At 46.3% G+C, this 19,854-nt stretch overlaps 1 protein-coding gene and 1 long non-coding RNA gene across 4 annotated transcripts in view; one reads left to right on the forward strand and one right to left on the reverse strand.

Moving 5' to 3' along the window:
• The window catches only part of LOC137521297 (uncharacterized), an 83,426-nt gene that overhangs the window by 45,518 nt on the left and 18,054 nt on the right, over positions 1–19,854 (forward strand). The window lies entirely within an intron of this gene.
• TMEM45B (transmembrane protein 45B) overlaps positions 1–19,854 on the reverse strand; it is a 124,660-nt gene that overhangs the window by 20,548 nt on the left and 84,258 nt on the right. For all 3 annotated transcript variants that reach the window (XM_068240374.1, XM_068240372.1, XM_068240373.1), the window contains exons 4-5: positions 3,524–3,708; positions 174–319 (exon numbers count right to left, since the gene is read on the reverse strand). In XM_068240374.1, coding sequence (XP_068096475.1) covers positions 174–319; positions 3,524–3,708 — 331 coding nt within the window. The remainder of the gene's footprint in view (positions 1–173; positions 320–3,523; positions 3,709–19,854) is intronic.

Below are 19,854 nucleotides of genomic sequence, written 5' to 3' on the forward strand. Positions count from 1 at the left end.
GGAAAAATGTTCATGTGAAGAAGGCCTTTCACTTCAATATCTACAGAGACAAAAAAAAATGTACTCTGGGGTCAATGGTTTCTTTAGTCAAGTTATGTAGTGCCCATATTACATTGACACATGCTTTCAGCAGAAGATGCCAAGTGCCACATTCTATTTCATGTTATACTTACCAGTAGACAAGGGAATAATTGATGGCCATGATCAATATAGCCACAGCATAGTGCCAGCAAAAGCACATAGTGATGAACATAACATTTTCATGGTCCTTCTGATCCCACTCAGGGCCACCTCCTAGTGGATACAGCACAAATCCAATCTGCAAAAACAAACCGTGAAGGTTGTTATTGCCACTAATATTGAAAATACACAATTTCCAACTGTCTTTAGTCTGCCATCTCCAAGCTATATAGAAATATGACAAGCCCTTAAGTGTAGTTTTGCTTTACCGATCTGTCCTAAAAAATGCATTGAAAAACCAAGCTGGACCCCGTACATATGATGTCTAGATACAGAAATATGGCCACTGTGGCCTATTGCACCTCCAAGCCATACAACTAATAGAAATGTCTTCTTTTTTCTCCTAAATAAAGTTAGGAGTAAAGGTGACCATACACTGGTCGATTTCAGCCATCGATCGATCGATTGTATAGAATTGATCAATCAGAAATCGATTCTATCAAATTCCCCATTCGATCGATTTGCGGCCGATTTTGATCCATTTCGATCAATTTGTTCTATCTGACAGGATGGAAGATCTAGGTTGATCTGCTGCTGGCAGCAGTTCGATGGCCCATAGACTTGCATTCGATCTAATGGTCCAATAATGCATTTAGATCAATTTCCAATAGATTTAATTCTGAAATGTATTGGAAATCTGTTCCTAGCGTGTGGCACACATCAGATAGAGTCCTGTCAGATTGGACTTGACAGGCATCTGCCAGAAATCTATCTGATGGTCGAATCTGCTGCAAATCTATAAATGTATGGCCAGCTTTAGAATGAAGGCAGAAATTTGTGATGGCATTGGCAGTGGCTGAAACAGTAGCAAAGAATGGCTAAGATGTTGGAAGCACCTTCCTGACCAGCAGAGTACACTACCTGTCCAAGATTCTTTAATTAGACAGCAAATTACATCACTATACAGTGTGGAGAGAAGGGGGAGCACATAGCAACTTGGGGGACACCGGCTAGTTACACATAATTCAGCTACGGACAGCCAAATCTTGTTATGTTAATTTGAACTTTGGATATTGCTGGTGCGCAAATCAGTCACTGAGTGCTGTTAAGATGGACCAATCAAACTGATAAAATGATTAATTCGAATGGCCGTTCAAGCGGGTAAAAACGAGTGGGCACCTTAACTGATTATTTTGATTGGTCCAATACTAACCCACATAAATGAAGGATTTGAGATTTATAATGCTACAAAATCACTCTGATAAATAAGTCATCAGATAAGCTTCTGTCCTGGCCAAGGGCTACAAGGGTCTGGATAGTGCACTGGTTAAGGGCTTCGCTTTTGACACATGAGACCTGGGTTCAATTCTCAGCTCTTCCTGTTCAGCAAGCCAGCACCTATTCAGTAGGAGACCTTGGGCAAGACTCCCTAATACTGCTAATGCCTATAAAACATGTTCTAGTGACTGCAGCTCTGGTGCTTTTGAGTCTGCCAGGGTAAAAGCGTGATATAAATGTTATTTGTCTTGTGTATTTTGTCTTCCCCATAATTTCTCTTACCCATTTGCTGTCAGTGTTTTTTTCCTGCTGAATAGCTTCTTCTCATCTTGGTAGCAGAGACCAGTGGCATAGGGATGGGATGGCCTGCTTGTCCTCCCCACATGCTGGGTGGAGGGGCGCACAAGCAGCAGTAATCAGATACTCACATTGCCGGGATCCAGCACCGCATGTACCACATACTTCCTGTTCCTGCGTTCCATCCCACAGGGGGAGTGGTTACCATAAGATGAACGCAGGAACAGGAAGGAGTAAGTACATACGTCGAGTGGATCCCGGCAACGTAAGTATCCGATTACCCCCCCAGCTGCTGCTCATGCGCCTGTCACTACCTATTCCAGGCTACCTATACTGGGGGCACCTATTCCTGGCCACCTATACTGGGGGCACCTATTCCTGGCCACCTATACTGGGGGCACCTATTCCTGGCCACCTATACTGGGGGCACCTACAGCTGGCCACCTATACTGGGGGCACCTATTCCTGGCCACCTATACTGGGGGCACCTATTCCTGGCCACCTATACTGGGGGCACCTATTCCTGGCCACCTATACTGGGGGCACCTATTCCTGGCCACCTATACTGGGGGCACCTATTCCTGGCCACCTATACTGGGGGCACCTATTCCTGGCCACCTATACTGGGGGCACCTATTCCTGGCCACCTATACTGGGGGCACCTATTCCTGGCCACCTATACTGGGGGCACCCATTCCTGGCCACCTATACTGGGGGCACCCATTCCTGGCCACCTATACTGGGGGCACCCATTCCTGGCCACCTATACTGGGGGCACCTATTCCTAACTACCTATACTCGGGGCACCTTTTCCTGACTACCTATACTCGGGGCACCTTTTCCTGACTACCTATACTCGGGGCACCTTTTCCTGACTACCTATACTCGGGGCACCTTTTTCTGGCTCCCTATACTGAAGGCACCTATACCTGGTTACCATACAGGGGGGTGATGGAGTGGGGCACATCTAGCTACTATACTGGGGTGGGCACACTAATGTAGGGGGGGGGGCGATCCGAATTCTGCATTGGGGCCCCCGAAGTCTGTAGCTACGCAACTGGCAGAAACCCCTCTGCTACAAAGATAAGAAGAAGAAAAGGCTTTCGGGCAGCAGAAGAAACCTAAAGACATAAGCATGAAAACAAAAAAAAACAAAAAAAAAAAAACATACAGTATAGCGCTTTTACACTGACAGCAAATGGGTAAGAGGAATTATGGGAAAACCCTTGTAGTCCTTGGGCAGGATGGGAGCTTATCTAATAGCTTATTTATCAGAGCTGGTGCATCAAAAATCACAACCCCTTCATTTATGGAGCTCAGTATTTGACTAATCAATAAACAGTTATGGTTTTACCATTTTATCAGATCAGGAGAGATACTGTATGTTGCTGCTGCAGCATTTGATTGGTACATTTACAAGATGCTTATATTTGCATAACGTTTTCATCAACTTAGAATTATTTGCTTCTCACTGATAAATAAGTTTTTCCTTGAAAAAAATATCTGTTTTTCCTTTTGATGTTGCATGTATATAAGCTGTCTGTACCACCAGCTTGCAAACTAACAGGATATAAACCTGACGAAGGCTGCAAGGCCGAAAGCTTGTTTATTCTTATTCATTTGTAGTTAGCCAATAAATGGTATCATCCTGATTTAAAACTTCTTGCTTTTACTGATGGCTAACACGGTACAATACCCTACTGCTACTGATAAATAAATACTACAGGCTAATGCAGGAAGTCTGATGTGTTCACAGTCTGGAACCTACCTGCCAGAACCAGGTTCCCTGGAGGATGGTTAAGCTGGTACGAAACAATTCTAGGACAATAAGGTCTCTGAGAAACACTTCAATCATAATACTGATAGAGCCACCGAACACAGCAATGAGGAGCAGGGAATGAATGTGCTGGTCCAGTGGAGGACGATTGTGAACATGGTAGTAGAAAAGGAGACCTAGACAGAAAAGGACACATGTTACATGAGAAAAAGTTACATATAAAAATAACATAATAATAAAAAAAAAAAAAAACTTGACATGACAGAAGTTCCACAACCTGGGGATAACTGCAAGAAAGTTAAAATCCCTTCAAGACTATAATTTTAAAGCATCCTCCCCCTGCCAGCCTCAACAATAAATAAAATACTATATATATATATATATATATATATATATATATATATATATATATATATATATATATATATATATATATATATATATATATCCACTTAACGACCGCCCCCAGCCGATGGGCGGCGGCAAAGACCGGTCCCAAACGACCGCAATACGCCCATCGGCGGGGGCGGCATCAGCGGCGGCTGTGCGGCGATCGCGTCATCAATGACGCGATCGCCGCCGGCAATAGGCTCCGCCCACCCTACTCGGAAACCCGCCGGCCAATCAGCAGCGCCGGCGGGTTTCAAACCTCCGCGATCCGGCCAATCAGAGTGTATAATACACTTTGTTATGGTAACAAAGTGTATTATACTGGCTGCCTCCTCCGCTGATGGTCACTCGTCGTGCGACCATCAGAGAGGACGGCAGCCATTAGCTAAGTGCTAAAAAATCACACTTTGCCCCACACAGACCCCCCGATCGCCCACCCCAGCCCTCAGAACCCCCCCTGACCACCCCAGCACACCAGTATCTGCACCCCACCACCCACCTAAAAACCCATCAATCACTCCCTGTCACTATCTAGGGACGCTATCCTCTAGGTTAGGTCCCTAACTGCCCCCTAGGGTCCCCTGATCACCCCCCCTACCCTCAGATCCCCCCCAGACCCCCCTCCCAGACCACCCCCCTGTATGCTGTATACAGCTATATAGCTGCCTTACCCACTGATCACCTGTCTATCACCCATCTATCACCTGTCTATCACCCCTTGTCACCACCACCCATCAGCGCAGACCCTAAACTGTCCCTTGGGGGCACCTGATCACCCACCCAGACCCTCAGATTGCCCTCAGCCCCCCCCCCTGCTGATAACCTCCCCAGTGCATTGTTTACATCTATTCTCCCCTGTAATCCCTCACTGATCTCCTATCGTCACCCCCTGTGTCTGCCACCCACCAGATCAGGACCCAGTCTGCCCCGTGCGGACACCTAGTCAACCCCCCACACCCTCTGATCGCCCTCAGACCCCCCCCCCTCCCCCCCCCCCCAATCACCTTCCCAGTGCATTGTATTTGATTGTGCTGTAATTGCATTTGATTGTGCTGACATTCAATTTCATTGTGCTGACATTCAATTTGATTGTGCTGTAATTGTATTTGATTGTCCCGTGATTGTCCCGTGATTGTCCCGTGATTGGCCTGTGATTGGCTTTGATTGGCCTGTGATTGGCTTTGATTGGCCTGTGATTGGCTTTGATTGTCCCGTGATCGGCTTTGTCCCGTGATCGGCCTGTGATTGGCCTGTGATTGGCTTTGATTGTCCCGTGATTGGCTTTGATTGTGCCGTGATTGGTTTGATTGGCCTGTGATTGGCTTTGATTGTCCCGTGATTGCCTTTGATTGTCCCGTGAATTGAGTGCCCTGTGATTGGCCTGCGATTGCCTTTGATTGTCCTGTGATTGTTTCTGATTGCCTCTGATTCCCCACTCACCACCACCCCCCTGTCACTATCCTAGTGATCTAAAAACAGTGATCAGTGAAAACTGTCACTTTTTTAGTATCACTAGTGTTAGCAGTTAGGCCAGTTAGCTAGGCCCCTTTGTAAGTGTCAGTTAGTGCTCAGCCCACTGCACCACAGTCACTAATTAGCGTCATCACTGTCGCTAATCAACATTGGTACTATATAGTATCTGTAAGTGATCATTACTGATCGCAGTCAGATCTATTAGGGTCACTAGGATCCACAAAAAAAACGCAGTGTTTGCCCGATCAGGCCTGATCGTTCGCCTGCACTTGCGTTCAGCCCGCCCCACCGCAGTGACAGAATTTTTTTTCTGATCACTGCAAAAAACACTGTACAATAGCTGTGGCACTGTAAACCTCAGTTTTGATTTATTTTTTTATCAAAACTCAGTGACCACAGCTTTCTACCTCTCAAATACTCCCTTTTGCTAGGTAGGTGCTCTTTTTTTCTGGGTAGTCTCAGAGGAATACCCCCTAAATTTAGCAGCCCACCATGGCAAGAAAGGGGTATTCCGATGATGAGGTTCTCAGGTACATGGCCCAGTCGGATGAGGACGATTGGGACGCCTCATTTGATGAATCTTCCGGGTCAGAGTTTGAACCTGAATTGAGCAGTGGCTCACTGACCGATAGTGATGATGAGGTTGAGGTCCCGGCTAAAGCCAGGCGTACCACACCCCATGTTGTTGGACCGCAGGTGGCGCAGGATCAGCCTCAAGGGCAGCAGAGTGGTGTTCGTGCTGGTCTGAGATTTCATGGTGGGGCAGGCACCAGCAGCACAACATCTCCTGGACCTAGAACCAGTACTTCCGTAGACCCTGGTGAAGTGGCGAGCACCAGCATGGAAGTTGAAACTGGTTCGGTGGCACGTGCAGTAAGATCCCAGTCGCAGCCACCAAGAAGACGGGCCCGTACTACCCCTAATTTACCAGAGGTGCTGGCAAACCCAAATTGGCAATCCCCTGATTCCGCCGCACCCGTACTTCCCCCTTTCACCGCCCAGTCTGGAGTCCAGGTGGAGACAGATAATCTAGGATCGGCCCTAGACTTTTTCTATCTGTTCTTCACCCAGGATCTCTTGGACTTAATTGTGGCAGAGACCAACCGTAAGGCCACACAATATATAACCGCCAATCCGGAAAAGTTCCTTGCCCAGCCTTTTCGGTGGAAACCAGTCCAAGTTTCCGAAATGAAAATTTTTTTGGGCCTTCTCCTTCACACGGGACTAGTAAAGCAGAATGTGTTGCGGTCTTATTGGTCTACGGACCCAGCACATCATGTTCCCCTGTACTCTGCTGCCATGTCCAGGACACGATTTGAGAACATCCTGCGCTTCCTGCACTTCAATGACAACGAAACCTGTCATCGAAGTGACCACCCTGATTTTGACCGGCTCCACAAAATTCGACCCCTCATAGACCACCTGTCATCCAGATTTGCAGATGCTTATACCCCTGACCAGGACATCTGCGTAGACGAGTCCCTCATACGCTTTACCGGGCGCCTTCGCATCAAACAGTACATCCCAAACAAGCGCGCCCGGTATGGGGTGAAACTGTATAAGCTCTGTGAAAGGGCCACAGGCTATACATCTTATTTTAGGGTCTATGAGGGAAAAGACTCCAAATTGGAGCCGGTCGGATGCCCTGACTACCTGGGGAGCAGTGGAAAGGTTGTGTGGGACTTGGTGTCACCCTTGTTCCAGAAGGGGTACCATCTTTTTGTGGACAATTATTACACAAGTGTGGCCCTCTTTCAGCACTTAAAAATAGAAAAAATCCGATGCTGTGGCACCGTGCGGCCTAGTCGCCGGGGCTTCCCCCAACGGCTCATTACCACCAGACTTAAGCGGGGGCAGAGGGCCGCCTTGTGTGCTGACGACCTGCTCGCGGTGAAATGGAAGGACAAGAGGGAGGTTTACTTCCTGTCCACCATTCACGCAGACACGACAGTTGAAATTCAACGGCGAACTGAGGTCATTGAAAAACCCCTTGTCGCCCACGAGTATAATACTAACATGGGAGGGGTGGACTTCAATGACCAGAGGTTAGCGCCCTATTTAGTTTCCCGAAAAACAAGACGCTGGTATAAAAAAGTGTCTTTTTACCTCATTCAATTGGCAATTTACAACAGCTTTGTTCTCTACAGTAAGGCTGGGAGAACTGGATCGTTTATTCAATTTAATAAACAGATCATGATGGAACTCCTGTATCCAGGAGGTGCCGTGGCCCAACCCCAAGATGCAACTAGCCGGCTGCATGGAAGGCATTACGCCTATCCAATTCCGACTACCCCAGGTCAACGAATCCGAAGAAAACGCTGTCGTGTCTGCAGCAGGGCTGGAATAAGGCGTGACACCACCGTTTATTGTCCCACCTGTCCTGACCAGCCTGGCCTATGCCTAGGGGAGTGTTTTGAGAGGTACCACGAGCAGGTACACTATTAGAGAGTAGGGAACTCCACACACAGCGGTAGGCACACAAGGGTCTCTCAGTGCTATTTCACACTGCTGCGATGCGTTGGGGCAAAATGCCTAGCAAAAGTCACACTTTGCGGTCCCCCCCTACGCCGGAAGTGCTTGACTTAACGCTAGTGCATGCCTACGTTACTGCGTGGCTTCTGTGGCAATATCGATCGGCCCGGAAGTCATGTTAGTCTATGGCGACGCAGTCCATTACTAGGCCGAATGCTACTCTTGTGGTATTGTCTGAAGGTCTGTTTTGGACGATACGGTGCGGCGGGCTCGACCCACCGGATATGTCAATATGCAGTGTGAAACCAAACATCGGGTTTCCAGGGACCCTAATACACAGGGCTGCCAGAAACCTCTCCTTTCACTTGGGACAAATTGCGTAATGTATTTCGCCACAACTCTGTGCGATTTGCACTTCGCACATTGTTCCATGGGGGAGGAGAGGTTTGTCCTCGGGAGGTAAGTTAAAAAAAACAAAAAAAAACAAAAAACAGGTAAGCAAAGAAGTTAATGTTTGGTTTGCAATGTTAAGTTTTTAAGTAAAAAAGTTCAAAGGTTATTAATGTTAATGAAGTAATTGCTTTGCTGCTTGCTTGTTTTTTGGGTTTTTTTGTATTTTTTTTTCTCTTTTTCCATCCAATAACCTTCCAGGTGGACCGAGCGAACGACTAACCAGCTGCAGTACTGATGGTGCATCCTGACAGAACATTGCGCGTCTGTCAGCTTACACACAAGTCGGTGCATGCAGCGCTGCAGGACGAGATTTCTCCTCCGCAGTCAAAAAGATACGTTTGCCGAGGCATATGGGCCGAGGAGTGGTGTTGGGGATTCATATGCTTTGGCAAACACTTTGTATCAAAAAAGAACTCTGGCAATGATTTGTTCATCCACATCGGTCGGTGTGAATGGATAAATCAGGTTTGCCAGGGCATACGAGCTGGTGGGTTTGGATTTTTGGGGCGGCAGCTCCTATGTCCTGGCAGACGCCTTCCCCTCCTTTTTGTATTGTTTTGTCTTTTTTTCTTCTCTCTTTTTTTCTATCCAGACTGACCAATCAGCTGCAGCACTGATGGTGCATCCTGACAGAACATTGCGCGTCTGTCAGCTTACACACAAGTCGGTGCATGCAGCGCTGCAGGACGAGATTTCTCCTCCGCAGTCAAAAAGATACGTTTGCCGAGGCATATGGGCCGAGGAGTGGTGTTGGGGATTCATATGCTTTGGCAAACACTTTGTATCAAAAAAGAACTCTGGCAATGATTTGTTCATCCACATCGGTCGGTGTGAATGGATAAATCAGGTTTGCCAGGGCATACGAGCTGGTGGGTTTGGATTTTTGGGGCGGCAGCTCCTATGTCCTGGCAGACGCCTTCCCCTCCTTTTTGTATTGTTTTGTCTTTTTTTCTTCTCTCTTTTTTTCTATCCAGACTGACCAATCAGCTGCAGCACTGATGGTGCATCCTGACAGAACATTGCGCGTCTGTCAGCTTACACACAAGTCGGTGCATGCAGCGCTGCAGGACGAGATTTCTCCTCCGCAGTCAAAAAGATACGTTTGCCGAGGCATATGGGCCGAGGAGTGGTGTTGGGGATTCATATGCTTTGGCAAACACTTTGTATCAAAAAAGAACTCTGGCAATGATTTGTTCATCCACATCGATCGGTGTGAATGGATAAATCAGGTTTGCCAGGGCATACGAGCTGGTGGGTTTGGATTTTTGGGGCGGCAGCTCCTATGTCCTGGCAGACGCCTTCCTCCTCTCTTTTTTTTTTTTCAAATTTTTTGGCAGATATTTTTTCATCCACATTGATTGATTGTTTGACGTTCATTTTTCCTTTCAGCCCACAGTGCATTACCCTTATGCCCAATATAAGGAGTATAGCAGAAACTCCTAATACTGGCCATACATGTAATGATTGCAGAGACCCTAAAATGCCAGGACAGACCCCACGAATGATGCCATTTTGGAAAGAGGACACCCCAAAGTATTCCGTGAGGTGCATGGTGAGTTCATAGAATGTTTTATTTTTTGTCACAAGTTAGCAGAAATTGTGGTTTTTTGTTTTTTTTCACAAAATGTCATTTTCCGCTAACTTGTGACAAAAAATAAAATTTTCTATGAACTCACCATGGCCCTCATGGAATACCTTAGCGTGTATTCTTTCCAAAATGGGGTCATTTGTGGGGTTTGTTAACTGTCCTGGCAAGTGGGCGGGGTGCTAAATTTTGAGCACCCCTGTAAAGCCTAAAGGTACTCATTGGACTCTGGGCCCCTTAGCGCAGTTAGGGTGCAAAAAAGTGCCACACATGTGGTATTGCCGAACTCGGGAGAAGTAGTATAATGTGGTTTGGGGTGTATTTTTACACATACCCATGCTGGGTGGGAGAAATACCTCTGTAAATGACAATCTTTTGATTTTTTTACACACAATTGTCCATTTACAGAGTTATTTCTCCCACCCAGCATGGGTATGTGTAAAAATACACCCCAAAACACATTGTACTACTTCTCCCGAGTACGGCGATACCACATGTGTGGCACTTTTTTGCACCCTAACTGCGCTAAAGGGCCCAAAGTCCAATGAGTATCTTTAGGATTTCACAGGTCATTTTGCGGAATTTGATTTCCAGACTACTCCTTACGGTTTAGGGCCCCTAAAATGCCAGGGCAGTATAGGAACCCCACAAATGACCCCATTTTAGAAAGAAGACACCCCAAGGTATTCCGTTAGGAGTATGGTAAGTTCACAGAAGATTTTATTTTTTGTCAAAAGTTAGCGGAAAATTGATTTTTATTGTTTTTTTCACAAAGTGTCATTTTCCACTAACTTGTGACAAAAAATAAAATCTTCTATGAACTCACCATACTCCTAACGGAATACCTTGGGGTGTCTTCTTTCTAAAATGGGGTCATTTGTGGGGTTCCTATACTGCCCTGGCATTTTAGGGGCCCTAAACCGTGAGGAGTAGTCTGGAAATCAAATTCCGCAAAATGACCTGTGAAATCCTAAAGGTACTCATTGGACTTTGGGCCCTTTAGCGCAGTTAGGGTGCAAAAAAGTGCCACACATGTGGTATTGCCGAACTCGGGAGAAGTAGTATAATGTGTTTTGGGGTGTATTTTTACACATACCCATGCTGGGTGGGAGAAATACCTCTGTAAATGACAATCTTTTGATTTTTTTACACACAATTGTCCATTTACAGAGTTATTTCTCCCACCCAGCATGGGTATGTGTAAAAATACACCCCAAAACACATTGTACTACTTCTCCCGAGTACGGCGATACCACATGTGTGGCACTTTTTTGCACCCTAACTGCGCTAAAGGGCCCAAAGTCCAATGAGTATCTTTAGGATTTCACAGGTCATTTTGCGGAATTTGATTTCCAGACTACTCCTTACGGTTTAGGGCCCCTAAAATGCCAGGGCAGTATAGGAACCCCACAAATGACCCCATTTTAGAAAGAAGACACCCCAAGGTATTCCGTTAGGAGTATGGTAAGTTCATAGAAGATTTTATTTTTTGTCAAAAGTTAGCGGAAAATTGATTTTTATTGTTTTTTTCCACAAAGTGTCATTTTCCACTAACTTGTGCCAAAAAATAAAATCTTCTATGAACTCACCATACTCCTAACGGAATACCTTGGGGTGTCTTCTTTCTAAAATGGGGTCATTTGTGGGGTTCCTATACTGCCCTGGCATTTTAGGGGCCCTAAACCGTGAGGAGTAGTCTGGAAATCAAATTCCGCAAAATGACCTGTGAAATCCTAAAGGTACTCATTGGACTTTGGGCCCTTTAGCGCAGTTAGGGTGCAAAAAAGTGCCACACATGTGGTATTGCCGTACTCGGGAGAAGTAGTATAATGTGTTTTGGGTTGTATTTTTACACATACCCATGCTGGGTGGGAGAAATACCTCTGTAAATGACAATCTTTAGATTTTTTTACACACAATTGTCCATTTACAGAGTTATTTCTCCCACCCAGCATGGGTATGTGTAAAAATACACCCCAAAACACATTGTACTACTTCTCCCGAGTACGGCGATACCACATGTGTGGCACTTTTTTGCACCCTAACTGCGCTAAAGGGCCCAAAGTCCAATGAGTATCTTTAGGATTTCACAGGTCATTTTGCGGAATTTGATTTCCAGACTACTCCTCACGGTTTAGGGCCCCTAAAATGCCAGGGCAGTATAGGAACCCCACAAATGACCCCATTTTAGAAAGAAGACACCCCAAGGTATTCCGTTAGGAGTATGGTAAGTTCATAGAAGATTTTATTTTTTGGCACAAGTTAGTGGAAAATGACACTTTGTGAAAAAAACAATAAAAATCAATTTTCCGCTAACTTTTGACAAAAAATAAAATCTTCTATGAACTCACCATACTCCTAACGGAATACCTTGGGGTGTCTTCTTTCTAAAATGGGGTCATTTGTGGGGTTCCTATACTGCCCTGGCATTTTAGGGGCCCTAAACCGTGAGGAGTAGTCTGGAAATCAAATTCCGCAAAATGACCTGTGAAATCCTAAAGGTACTCATTGGACTTTGGGCCCTTTAGCGCAGTTAGGGTGCAAAAAAGTGCCACACATGTGGTATCGCCGTACTCGGGAGAAGTAGTATAATGTGTTTTGGGGTGTATTTTTACACATACCCATGCTGGGTGGGAGAAATAACTCTGTAAATGGACAATTGTGTGTAAAAAAAGTGAAAACATTGTCATTTACAGAGATATTTCTCCCACCCAGCATGGGTATGTGTAAAAATACACCCCAAAACACATTATAGTACTTCTACTGAGTATGGCAATACCACATGTGTGGCACTTTTTTGCAGCCTAACTGCGCTAAGGGGTCCAAAGTCCAATGAGCACCTTTAGGCTTTACAGGGGTGCTTACAATTTAGCACCCCCCAAAATGTCAGGACAGTAAACACACCCCACAAATGACCCCATTTTGGAAAGTAGACACTTCAAGGTATTCAGAGAGGAGCATAGTGAGTCCGTGGCAGATTTCATTTTTTTTTGTCGCAAGTTAGCAGAAATGGAAACTTTTTTTTTTTTTTTTTTTTTTGTCACAAAGTGTCATTTTCCGCTTACTTGTGACAAAAAATAATATCTTCTATGAACTCACTATGCCTCTCAGTGAATACTTTGGGATGTCTTCTTTCCAAAATGGGGTCATTTGGGGGGTATTTATACTATCCTGGAATTCTAGCCCCTCATGAAACATGACAGGGGGTCAGAAAAGTCATAGATGCTTGAAAATGGGAAAATTCACTTTTTGCACCATAGTTTGTAAACGCTATAACTTTTACCCAAACCAATAAATATACACTGAATGTTTTTTTTTTTATCAAAAACATGTTTGTCCACATTTTTCGCGCTGCATGTATACAGAAATTTTACTTTATTTGAAAAATGTCAGCACAGAAAGTTAAAAAAATCATTTTTTTGCCAAAATTCATGTCTTTTTTGCTGAATATAATAAAAAGTAAAAATCGCAGGAGCAATCAAATCGCACCAAAAGAAAGCTTTATTAGTGACAAGAAAAGGAGCCAAAATTCATTTAGGTGGTAGGTTGTATGAGCGAGCAATAAACCGTGAAAGCTGCAGTGGTCTGAATGGAAAAAAAGTGGCCGGTCCTTAAGGGGCGAAAAGACTGTGGTCCCGAAGTGGATATATATATATATATATATATATATATATATATATATATATATATATATATATATATATATATATATATATATATATATATATATATATATATATATATAGAGTCACTCAAAATTAAAGTAAAAAAAATAAACACTACACACTACAGGCTGATCCAACTTTGATGTAATGTCCTTAAAACAAGACAAAATTAGGCTCAGTAGTGTGTGTGGCCTCCACATGCCTGTATGACCTCCCTACAATGCCTGGGCAAATTCCAGTCCTGATGTGGTTGTGGATGGTCTCCTGAGGGATCTCCTCCCAGACCTGCACTAAAGCATACACCAACTCCTGGACAGTCTGTGGTGTAATGTGGCATTGGTGGATGGAGCGAGACATGATGTCCCAGAAGCAGTGGCGTACCTAGGGCATTTGACACCCGGTGCTGGGTATTAAAAAGACACCCCCCCCCCCCCCCCATTAAAAAAAAAAAAAAAACAGCAAATGTGGCATGCTAAACGTGACACGGCGGGTAATGCCAGGTGTAGGCTCGCTCCCCCCCCTAAAGTTGTCCTTAGTATAGTATAGTGGCACCAGTATAGCTAACAAAAAATGGGTGCGGTTATAACATGCGGCGCGCATTGCGCGCCGCGGCGAAAAATGGGCGTGGCCATGACCGGATGAGGGCAGAGCTAACTAATTTAAAGTGAACCCGGGATAAGAGTGATATGGAGGCTGCCATATTCATTTTCTTTTAAACAATAGGCAGCCCTGCTGATCTATTTGGCTGCAGTAGTGAACTGAATTACACCAGAAACAAGCATGCAGCTAATCTTGTCAGTTCTGACAATATTGTCAGAAGCCCCTGACCTGCTGCTTGCTTATTCAGGGTCTATGGTTTAAAGAATTAGATGCAGAGGACCAGCACAGCAGCCAGGCAGCTGGTATTGCTTAAAAGGAGATAAATATTGCAGCCCAATATTATTCTCACCTCGGGTTCCCCTTAAAAGTGCAACACAAAGACAGTGGGCCTTTCCCCAGAAAATTCACATAATTGTTCAGGTTTTCTCAAGAAAATACACGTAATGTGAACAGATTTGACCAGAAAATAGTTCAATCATGTCGGCAGATTTGCCCAAAAAACACGTTCAATCATGTCGGCAGATTTGCCCAAAAAACACGTTCAATCATGTCGGCAGATTTGCCCAGAAAATACATGCAATCATGTCGGCAGATTTGCCCAGAAAATACATGCAATCATGTCGGCAGATTTGCCCAGAAAATACATGCAATCATGTCGACAGATTTGCCCAGAAAATACATGCAATCATGTCGGCAGATTTGCCCAGAAAATACATGCAATCATGTCGGCAGATTTGCCCAGAAAATATATGCAATCATGTCGGCAGATTTGCCCAAAAAACACGTTCAATCATGTCGGCAGATTTGCCCAAAAAACACGTTCAATCATGTCGGCAGATTTGCCCAGAAAATACATGTAATCATGTCGGCAGATTTGCCCAGAAAATACATGCAATCATGTCGGCAGATTTGCCCAGAAAATACATGCAATCATGTCGGCAGATTTGCCCAGAAAATACATGCAATCATGTCGGCAGATTTGCCCAGAAAATACATGCAATCATGTCGGCAGATTTGCCCAGAAAATACATGCAATCATGTCGGCAGATTTGCCCAGAAAATACATGCAATCATGTCGGCAGATTTGCCCAGAAAATATATGCAATCATGTGGCAACCTGGCCAGAAAACACTTCAATCATGTAGCAGACCTGGCCAGAACAGTCGATACACCTGCTAATATAAATTAAATAAAAATTTACTCACCTGAAGCAGCAGCAGACCTCCTGTCCCGGCCTCCGTCCGGCGCGCAGCTCTCACGATCCTCTGCAGCCAGCAACTGAAACTCCCGCGGTGAGAGCAGGGCTACGGGAAAATGGCGCCCGAAGCCCTGCATTGCAGACTCAGTCTCCAGAGCAGGGCTTCGGACGCCATTTTACTGTAGCCCTGCTCTGCCGCTGTTGGAGCTGCGGGCTGCTGCTGTCAGTGAACTGACACAGCGTCTATTAGACGCCGAAAATCAGTTCACGCTGGGGGTGCTTGGACAATATTAGGGGGTGCTTCAGCACCCAAACCACCCCCCTGGCACCGCCACTGCCCCAGTATAGCTAGTATAGTTGCCCCAGTATAGCATAGTGGCCCCAGTATAGTTTAGTGTAGCATAGTGGCCCCAGTGTAGCATAGTGGTCCCAGTGTAGCATAGGTGCCCCCAGTGTAGCATAGTGGCCCCCAGTGTAGCATAGTGGCCCCCAGTGTAGCATAGTGGCCGCCAGTGTAGCATAGTGGCCGCCAGTGTAGCATAGTGGCCCCCAGTGTAGCATAGTGGCCCCCAGTGTAGCATAGTGGCCCCCAGTGTAGCATAGGTGCCCCCAGTGTAGCATAGTGGCCCCCAGTGTAGCATAGTGGCCCCCAGTGTAGCATGGTGGCCCCCAGTGTAGCATAGTGGCCCCCAGTGTAGCATAGTGGCCCCCAGTGTAGCATAGTGGCCGCCAGTGTAGCATAGGTGCCCCCAGTGTAGCATAGTGGCCCCCAGTGTAGCATAGGTGCCCCCAGTGTAGCATAGTGGCCCCCAGTGTAGCATAGTGGCCCCCAGTGTAGCATGGTGGCCCCCAGTGTAGCATGGTGGCCCCCAGTGTAGCATAGTGGCCCCCAGTGTAGCATAGTGGCCGCCAGTGTAGCATAGGTGCCCCCAGTGTAGCATAGTGGCCCCCAGTGTAGCATAGTGGCCCCCAGTGTAGCATAGTGGCCCCCAGTGTAGCATAGGTGCCCCCAGTGTAGCATAGTGGCCCCCGGTATGAGGGAAGCTTGGAAGGTGGGGTGGCGGGGTCCCCTCCTTCCGGCGCTTCCCCCTCCTAATTAGCAGCAGCCAGCAGCTTAGCGAAGCGGGCGGGGAGGACTTACTCACCTGCTCCAGGCGATGGCGCATAACGTCATCCTCACGTGACGCTGGTCTCTCTGTCGCTCACTGTGCTTCCGCAAATCAGGAAGCACAGTGGGCGGTGGAGAAGGTGGAGACCAGCGTCAGGTGACGATGACGCTATTTGCCATCGCCTGGAACGCAGGAAGTAGGTGAGTAAGTCTTCTCCGCCCGCTCCTGCCCGCTTATCAAGCTGCTGCTAATTAGGAGGGTGAAGCGCCAGAAGGAGGGGACCCAGGTGAGGGAGGTGGGGGGTCCGGCCCCCCTCCCCGCCGCTTTCCCCGCCACCCCTCCTTTCCGGGTTGCTTTCCCCCTCCTGTCCGGCCGGCACAGGCCTCTGTGGGGGCCTTGATGACACCCCCTGGGGCGCCCGACACCCGGTGCGGGGCGCCCCATGCCGCCCTATGGTAGGAACGCCACTGCCCAGAAGTGCTCAATTGAATTCAGGTCTGGGAAATGGGCAGGCCAGTCCATAGCACCAATGCCTTCGTCTTGCAGGAAATGCTGACACATTCCAGCCACATGAGGTCTAGCATTGTCTTGCATTAGGAGGAACCCAGGGACAACTACACCAGCATATGGTCTCACAAGGGTCTGAGTATCTCATCTCGGTACCTAGGGGAGTCCGGCTTCCTATGGTGAGCACATGGAGGGATGTGCGGCCCCCAAAAGAAATGCCACCCCACACCATTACTGACCCGTTGTCAAACCAGTCATGCTGGAAGATGTTACAGGCAGCAGAACGTTCCCCTCGGCATCTCTAGACTCTGTCACATCTGTGACGAACATTACGGAAAGTCGTGTGCGTAATTGCCAATAATTTTCGTATGGTTCTGCACAATGACTGTCAGTCCTGGGTAGAATAAAACACAAATATCTTTCCTTTGCTCTCTTCCACTGAAAGCAAAAATCCCCTCACCCACATCCTGTGTCAGGTCAGCAAGGAGTTTCATGCCTGGCTGACCCCCCTGCCGAGGGCCATTTCCTGCTTCAGCCTTCCCCCAAAAGAAAACCAGCTCGAACTAGTAAGATAAGAAGATTCCCTCCAAACTCATAAGACACAAATAAAGAGAACATTTATGTATTAATAATTCAAAATGGGTTTGGCACAGAAACACAACAAACACATTTCCTGATACCTAGAAATCAGTTCTATCATTCACATAAATTGCAATTTTCTAGCTGTCAGGGATCCGTAGGAAAACCACTTTATCCGGCCTGCGTAGCGCGCATGCGATAGAATAGGCACGAGTAGCCTCGTTTGATACAGGGTCGCAAGCCGCTTATGAATATAGTCTCGGATTTGCGATGCGCCAATCTGGGGCGGAGTTACACAGATTTACATTTCTTGTACATTTCAGTACATTTCTTGCTCTGAGTCTGTGAACGGCAACCTGCTGATTAGGAGGTAACCCCGCCTGAAACACACCTACTTTCCAGGTAGTGACAGCCCAAAACTCAGGTCAGTCAAAAGTGGTTTGCGAGGGACCCCTACCTCAGTTCTCCAAATTTCATCGACCAGGGAAGTCCAAGCATGCGTTCCACGGAGAACCGCCGCATGCTGTGATTCAAGGACTCTTAACCTGAATGCCTACTTTTAAACTCTTTTCTTTATTCTTCAAATGGACTGATCAGCACAACTAAGTAAGAACCTTCTGATTTTATTCCCTTTTATTTTTAAGCTTTGTGTTTATATGTTAATTGGTGTATATAACTGTATGTAATGCATTTTTGTTATTAAACGTTTTAAAAATTGTTTAGCGGTTATGACCTGTTGCTGAACATACACAATCGTACCTATTCTCCTGAACTCGCTACCCTGTGTTTAAGAAGTATACATATATAACCCGTATGCGAGAACCCGGCCCAGATATAACGATCTGACCCCGGTTCCTGCATACTGCTAAGGGTTAATAGAGCGTTCTGGAAGTCCTAGTAATTACAGTAGCGGGCTGTGTAACTCACTTGGTGGCAGATCTTTGAATTGTATGTGTGTGGTGAATCCGTTGGTGTCCGAACGCTCCCTCCATTAGTTAGTTCATCAACTGCGAAGTCGGGTTTACGCTTCGTGATGGACAAAATAACAGTGTAAGAGGATTTCTGACTCTGATCGACTGACCCACCCGCAGACCGGCCTAGCGGTCTGTGACAACATCTGTATTGTGCTCAATGTTAACTTGCTTTCATCTGTGAAGAGCACAGGGTGCCAGTGGCGAATTTGCCAATCTTGGTGTTCTATGGCAAATGCCAAACATCCTGGCTACTGAGCACAACCTCCACCCGTGCACATCGGGCTCTCATACCGCCCTCATGGAATCTGTTTCTGACTATTTAAGCACATTTATGGCCCGATGGAGGTCATTGCAGGACTCTGCCAATGTTCCTCCTGTTCCGCCTTATACAAAGGCGGAGGTAGCGTTCCTGATGCTGGGTTCTTGCTTTTCTACGGCTTCCTCCACAACTCGTTGTACTGGGCTGTATCCTGGTAGCACCTCCATGCTCTGGACAATATGCTGACAGACACCGCAAGCCTTTTTGCCACATTGATGTGCCACTTGTGTGGGTTGTAAGCTCAGTCTCATCGTACCACTAGAGTAAAAACACTGCCAGCATTCAAAAGTGACCAAAACATCAGCCAGAAAGCATAGGAACTGAGAATTGGTCTGTGGTCACCATCTGCAGCACCACTCCTTTATTGGGAATGTCTTGCTCATTGCTTATAATTTCCACCTGCTGTCTATTCCATTTGAGCCAGCGCAGGAACAAAGACAAACAAACAAAGACAGAACATTTATATCGCGCTTTTCTCCTGGTGGACTCAAAGCGCCAGAGCTGCAGCCACTAGGACGCGCTCTATAGGCAGTAGCAGTGTTAGGGAGACTTGCCCAAGGTCTCCTACGGAATAGGTGCTGGCTTACTGAACAGGCAGAGACGAGATTTGAACCCAGGTCTCCTGTGTCAGAGGCAGAGCCCTTAACCATTACACTATCCAGACAAGGAGAGGAACGGGAAGGCTCCTTAGGTAAGCATCTTTTTTTTTTTTTTTAATTTTTGGCTTCAGACTCCCTTTAAGCTACAAAAAAAAAAAAAACCTGAAGATGATGATATGGTAGAGAGACATTGGATCACATTCTCTTGCAAAAAATGGTCCCACTGCTGCAACACCCTTTCAGGGGTAGCAACTACTATTCCTATATTTAGACCATTTAAAACTCTTGCATTGCACTTTCACCAGAGAGATGGCCTGAACTCCTCATCCTCAACAGCTCTTTTGAGAGCTAATGTTGTCCTTGTGATCTATTTTTTTTGTGTGTGGCCCCTTGGTAATT

The sequence above is a fragment of the Hyperolius riggenbachi genome, chromosome 6 (genome assembly GCF_040937935.1).
Source record: "Hyperolius riggenbachi isolate aHypRig1 chromosome 6, aHypRig1.pri, whole genome shotgun sequence".
Lineage (NCBI taxonomy): Eukaryota > Metazoa > Chordata > Amphibia > Anura > Hyperoliidae > Hyperolius > Hyperolius riggenbachi.